Here is a 6,093-nt window from a genome sequence, read left to right on the forward strand (position 1 = left end):
ACTTTTTGTTGACTGCTAAAGCGTTATTCTCTCTTGAGAAAAAAACAGAAACCAACCATACATTTATTCTAGGATTTAGGATGGCATTATTTCAACAACAAAAAAAAGCGGCACTCATGTGAGAAGTTAATGAAGAAGTGTCCAAACACTGCATTCTTTCTAATCGCAAACAGGGAGCGACTCCTGGTGGTAAAAAGTATTCCAGTTGTATAGAAGTCTATGAGAAAATTACCCTAGTTTTGTCTTGATGTAAAAAGAAGTCAGGTTGTACAGAACTCTGAGAAAATGACCCTAGTTCTCTCTTAAGGGTCACCTATTACGCAAAATCCACTTTTTATTTTTTCTTCTGAAAGTTAGCTGATCAGATTTTGGCAACTTTGTGATGTCACAATGTTTTTGGGGGTTATACAACCATTAGCCAATGACCCTCCAAGGGAACACCACCCACCTTATCACCTGAATCTCCTCCTAGAGCACTATTGTGGGTTTTTTAACCAATCATCTCACAGAGGGGCGTGGCCAGCAGCAGCTCATTAGCATTAAAGCTACAGACCCAGAATCAGCACTTTAGGAACAGGGCTGAAACGATGATCTGTTTGGTGTTTCAGCCAAACACTTCAGAGACAGGTTTTTCATACATCTCAGACCTATAATATATTAATGAAAAATAGTATTTCTGGGGACCTTTAAAGTATTACCCCAGTAATTATGTTTCTGATGTGTTCATGGTCTCAATCTGTAGTTTCAAGTAATTCCCAATACAGCATGATGATCAGTCAGTAAACGATTGTCCCATTGAGATAACATAGAAGATAAAGCAACATATACTAAAGGCCACCTTGTGATTGACAGGTTGCTACAATGGTGTTGTGTGGTTTGGGTGCTGTCCGTAGAGCTTCAACCTCAAAGTCCTTTTTACTTCATGAAAGTTAATTATTACTTTTGATAGCATTAAATAATGATGTCTAATTCTGCGTCTGGTTGTGCTTAGCCCCATCCTCTTCTGTCAGTTCTGGTTCCAAAAAACAAGATGGCGACAGCCAAAATGCCACACTGAAGGCATAAAAACAAAATCCATCAAACAACAAGGTGACAATATCCACCTCTTATATATATCTTCTTATCTTATAGTCTTTAAACAGAATACAGAAAATCAGCTTTCCTGCTAAAGTCTCCTCTCACTTCAAATCATTCACAAGTTTTAGAGAATGTATCAAGTTAATTTATTCAAACTATAACAATGTATTGATCTTTTTTTTTTACAGGAAAATTCTTTATCTACATAATGAGTCAAACAATATAATTAAATCATAACAATTATCAGTGTACCAATTCAATGTTGGTTTGTGATGCTAAAAGCTAAATATAAAAAGGGTCAATATAAGAGCATGGAATTAGTTCAAAAAAAGGAAATGACTCAACGTAGAAGTATCCTAGCAGTAAAAATGTATGCCAATCCTTAAGCAGGAAACTTGAAGCACACACAGCTGCGTGACGGGACCCTGCTCCTCACTCGCTGTGTGTGCAGTAATCTCTGATCCAGCCCAGACCCTCCTGTGTGGAGCCTGAGGGAGACAGAGACCATTAGAACATGTTTTTCCTGACAGGGTGTCATGATATTGGAATAAAGAGAGTGCTGACCCAGAGGCCTGTATTCACAGCCGATGTATCCCTGGTACTGCAGCCTTTCCAGCGCGTTGAACAGGTATCTGTAGTCCAGCTCTCCGGCGCTGTCAGGCTCGTTCCTACCAGGAACCTGAGCCACCTGAACATGACCTGAGAAACATGTATATCATTATCAACTGAAGAGGCACAAGCACAGCTGGGTTGTTTCTTTCATAAATGTAATTGTCTGAATTAATTTAGCCATGTCTCTTATTCAAACTTTCCCATATTTTCTTTCTCCAAAAGAATAACCAGTCGATCAAAGTCACCATCCTTTTGATTTCCTTTATTAGGAATGATGACAATCAAGGTTGTATTTTTGCCAGAACTGCCTAGAAGAGAACTAAATACTAATAGGTTTGTCGAACTCTTCGAAAACACGGATTTTTCACGTAACATTTGTCTTCTCCCATTAATCAGGTGTGCTGATCAACACAGGTGTAGCTTTTGTTTTAGATGGAGAAGAAGCCGTTAGCTCGTTGCTAAAGGAACGTTGAAACCATGAGGAGTCTGAGGATCCCGAGCAGGAAGCCCAGCCCAGCAGAGCCAGAGCATGTTTTACCAGTCTCGACTATCGGTGAGTTTATTCTTTTTAGGATGTTTTTGGTCTTTTTGCAAGGCATTGTTTTCCTTACATTGTATTTTTGCTTTGTTGACTGACATTAGATGTATTTATTTTGTACTGGCTGCTTTGAGAAGACAATTCCTGTGGACCTTGAAATGCACATTTCTCCAATTCTTTTTTTGTGTTTGTGCTTTTGTTAGAGGCAGAGTTTTATCTAAATAAAGTCTCTAATAAGCCATTCAGATTTCTCCTTTATTTTTGGTTAGGGTTGTAAAATATTTAGAGAACAAATAATGATCAGCCCATCTTCTAACCAAGTTTTAGAACCACAGGTAGCCCTTGGATATGTTAGTTGTAACTGTAAACTGAATGTTATAATATAAGATTCTTCAGACATTCAAAATATGGGGGAAAGAAGCCCGGGCAGGTGCCTTACTCACCAATAAGCGGAAGATACTTTTGTATGTTTTGTGTCAGGTTTCCATCCATTATTTGCCAGTGAAAGACGTCCTGAAAGAGTTCAGACGTCCAGTAAATCAAGTCAACTTTTAACATAGTTTGCAGTTTTTATACTTTCAAGTTGAGACATATTTCCTAAACCCCCACCATTTGCAGCTTAATGTTTGGCTTTCCAACCTTCTCCAGTATCTCAGCAGCTGCAGACAAAAAAAAGGATGATCTGAAACATTACTCGAGGCAGGTAGAAAGACATTATATAGGAAAAAACAGAAGGCGTGTTTTCATTTTTAAAGTAATAGTAGAAATAAATCGCATACTATAAAATAACTGGCATACTTGTACTGTAAATAATCAAATCTGCTGAGCACAGTACAACCAGACACATGTTGTTCTGTCTGCATCCTTTCAAGGAGTGTTCAAATGTGAGATTAAATTACATAATGTGCCATTATGCACTTACATCAATATATTTGTATAACATCTGTTAATGGTTGCAAAATGACTGCCTACTTTTTATAGCTTTCAAAGGAAACATATTACCATTTGACATTACGTTTAGCTGACACTTTTATCGAAAGCGACTTAAATGTTAATGCTAACAAATATAAAGACCAAGAGGTAAACTAATTTGAGTCGTCAATAAAATATGTTAAGTATACTGGTTGATGTACAATGGAAAGGTCTACATGCTGGTTAGCAATGGGGAGGTCTCAACTGGTTAAAGAGGGTGAGGTCTCAACTGGTTAAAGAGGGTGAGGTCTACATGCTGGTTAAAGAGGGTCCGGTCTACATTCTGTTTTGTGCAGATTTGCCTATAAGCTGGTTGATTTGATCTCAGTGGGACGAGGCGTCTTACCCTGATGAGGAGAGTCCAGGAAATACCTGGGATCTGTTATCCTTGTGTTGATTGGTTCTATCAAACCCGTGATTCCTTCCTGTGAGGAAATTGACAGTTTGAAACATTCTGAACACTGAAAGTCAAGAAAGGTATGTGCACCATTAATAGGAAGTCATATTTAAATTAAAATATATATATTGCATGCAGTGAAACAACTACACTACAATATGCAGAGCAATGCAACCTAATACTGTTCATGTATGTGCAGGAATAATCATTTTAATTTGACATATATCCTACTTTTCATGCTGCACTATATTTATGCAATAATCCAGTTTGACTTCATTCATTGTGCTGAGAGTTGTTGTTCTGTTGCCCAGTAAAGGTTGCCTACCTTAGAGAGGACATCAGCAGCATACTTTAGGTTCTGCACAAAGACGGCCTCCATCTCCTTGGCAACCACCTTTCTCTGTGAGCCCATGGGAACCCTTCCAGCCATCAGGTGGATTCTGGGAAATCATGGAAAATACCACATGCATAAATACAACCACGAAAAGTTGAAACCCTGCTAAAGATGTTTCCTCCTCACCGAGGCAGAAGCCCTGAAGAGAGCGTCTCAGTAATATATACTTTTTATTTAATGTGACGTAAAAGAAGGATCAAGTGATTTCTCTTGATCGTCTTTGAGATGTATCTACAGCTTGATTGGAGACAGCCTGTGGTGAATTGGAATGGACATATGGAAAGACACACATGCATCTTGATTACATCGCAGATCTCAGAGGAAGTGTGTCAGGAGGGGAATACAAGCCTGAAGATAACTGGCTGAGCTCCAAAGACCCTGTGTGGAGTTGGGAGAAACCAGAACCAGAAACAGAGCCAACATTCCACCTGAACCTCTGACCAGTGAAAGACTCAAAAGCACCTTGAGGACTCTCAGACTATGAGAAGCAAAATTGTCTGCACTGCAAGACTGAATAGTTTAGCCTAAAATCTAGGCATCTTGTCTGGAGTAAACTAAGCACTTCTTATTAACTGTGCAATACATCCTCAATACAACAGTGCAGCATGGCGGTGGCAGCTTGAGGCTGTGTCGATGTGTTTCAGCAGCAGCGAGGGGGAGAGCTGAGCAGGGCAAAGTACAGAATGGAAACTTGTTGCACTGTTCATCTGTCATGGCCGCAGGACAGCGACCCTCAGCACAGTGGAAACAACACAGGAGGGTCCTTGTAAAATTGATGCAGCACATTGCATATGTTTATGTGCCCTATAAGGAAACTAGCCTTATGAAAAACACATTTGATGTACTCTACCAATTTCAGGGTAAAGATTTATGGTTGAAAACAGATAAGAATACATATTTACTCTACTTTAATTCCCCACCTTTTGCACTCCAAAGCTCTTGCATACTTCAAAGCCAGGTCCAGACCCTGTCTGAACTCTGCCTCTCTCCCAGGAACTGCTCCGAGACCAAGATCCCCTCCCTTTATATCTCCTGCAAATCACATAAAGTATTTCATTACCACCGTCATCATGCTATAACAACTATCTATTAAAGTAGTTTTTGGTGGAAATGAACAGCTGCTGACTTCATTTAAAAGTCAGTGTGTCGGAGTTAGGGTCACCTGGCGGGGTGTTGATGAGGACCAGCTCCACCCCCGCAGCCTCTCTGGCCCTCCGGAGCTGCTCCAAGTCGGACGCGTACAGCCAGGCCGCCTCCACCGCCTGGAAGCCGGCCGCAGCAGCCGCGGAGATCCTCTGGTGGAAGTCAGGAAGCTCCGTGAAGAGCCAGGAAATATTGGCACAGAACTTCAACGGAGCCATGCTGCTTCACTGAAGGGGACAACGACCCTGAGTGCAGCGCGTGCGTGTGTGCGCGTGATGCACTTTAACCTGATGACAGCAGCGGGGGAGACCGGCGTTACGGACGCTAAACTGTACTAGCGTTTACATCAGATTTATATGGAACCAAATATGTTACAATATTTGAGGACAAAGCATAGTTGGTATTGACAATGGAACAATACAAAATAGTTCAAATTATGCTTGATAGGCAATGCTGGGAAAAGTTCTCTTTATTTCCACTTACTGACAGTCTTCTTCTTCTATATTCGCTTCAAATTGAAATGTGCAAATGGTAATAAAGAGGGGAGTATCAGCAAAATGTTGCAGGAGTCTGTGCTGAGCAGAGTTGTGTTATTGTCACATGACTGGAAGCGTGCTTCCTGGTCTGTGTAATGCGCAGGTGCAGGAAGTTGCAGTCACGCGGGAGTATACAAATAGGTTTTGGGCGTTGTCAAGGCAACACTTCCCTTCAGTTTTGAGTTTTAACCTATATAATCAGTCTTTGGTTTTAACCCAGTAATTGATTGATAAAAAAGAGACTTATGTTTTAAAAGTGACAATTGTACTTTTTAATGCATATGTCCAGACCAAGCGGCAAACTCTGTGGCAGGGCCGGGAGGCCAATAAGGAAGTGCCTCAAATTTCAGTTCATCTAGTGGCCAGTAGGAGCAGTCTGCAGAAGGGAGCAATATCCATAGACCCCTCCCCCCCCCCCCCCCCC

At 40.9% G+C, this 6,093-nt stretch overlaps 1 protein-coding gene across 1 annotated transcript; it reads right to left on the minus strand.

Moving 5' to 3' along the window:
- Positions 1 to 1,216: 1,216 nt before the first annotated feature.
- hyi (hydroxypyruvate isomerase) lies at positions 1,217 to 5,789 on the minus strand. The gene is made up of 9 exons (XM_010785602.1): positions 5,617 to 5,789; positions 5,153 to 5,420; positions 4,911 to 5,022; positions 3,922 to 4,036; positions 3,546 to 3,624; positions 2,837 to 2,886; positions 2,671 to 2,740; positions 1,642 to 1,776; positions 1,217 to 1,565 (listed from the first exon to the last, which is right to left on the minus strand). The coding sequence occupies exons 2-9, from the start codon at positions 5,349 to 5,351 to the stop codon at positions 1,510 to 1,512; spliced, it is 816 nt and encodes a 271-aa protein (XP_010783904.1). The 5' UTR covers positions 5,352 to 5,420; positions 5,617 to 5,789; the 3' UTR covers positions 1,217 to 1,509.
- Between the last annotated feature and the right edge of the window lie 304 nt (positions 5,790 to 6,093).

This window comes from Notothenia coriiceps, unplaced genomic scaffold (assembly GCF_000735185.1).
Source record: "Notothenia coriiceps isolate Sejong01 unplaced genomic scaffold, NC01 NC01_scaffold00000898, whole genome shotgun sequence".
NCBI lineage: Eukaryota > Metazoa > Chordata > Actinopteri > Perciformes > Nototheniidae > Notothenia > Notothenia coriiceps.

Bases quoted from the DNA above. Each gene is read 5' to 3' on its own strand.
- hyi (XM_010785602.1), bottom strand. From the start codon at position 5,351: ATGGCTCCGTTGAAGTTCTGTGCCAATATTTCCTGGCTCTTCACGGAG. The intron at 5,023-5,152 runs GTGACCCTAACT...TGTGATTTGCAG, and splicing joins CCTCATCAACACCCCGCCAG to GAGATATAAAGGGAGGGGAT. The intron at 3,625-3,921 runs GTAGGCAACCTT...ATTTCCTCACAG, and splicing joins CTGCTGATGTCCTCTCTAAG to GAAGGAATCACGGGTTTGAT.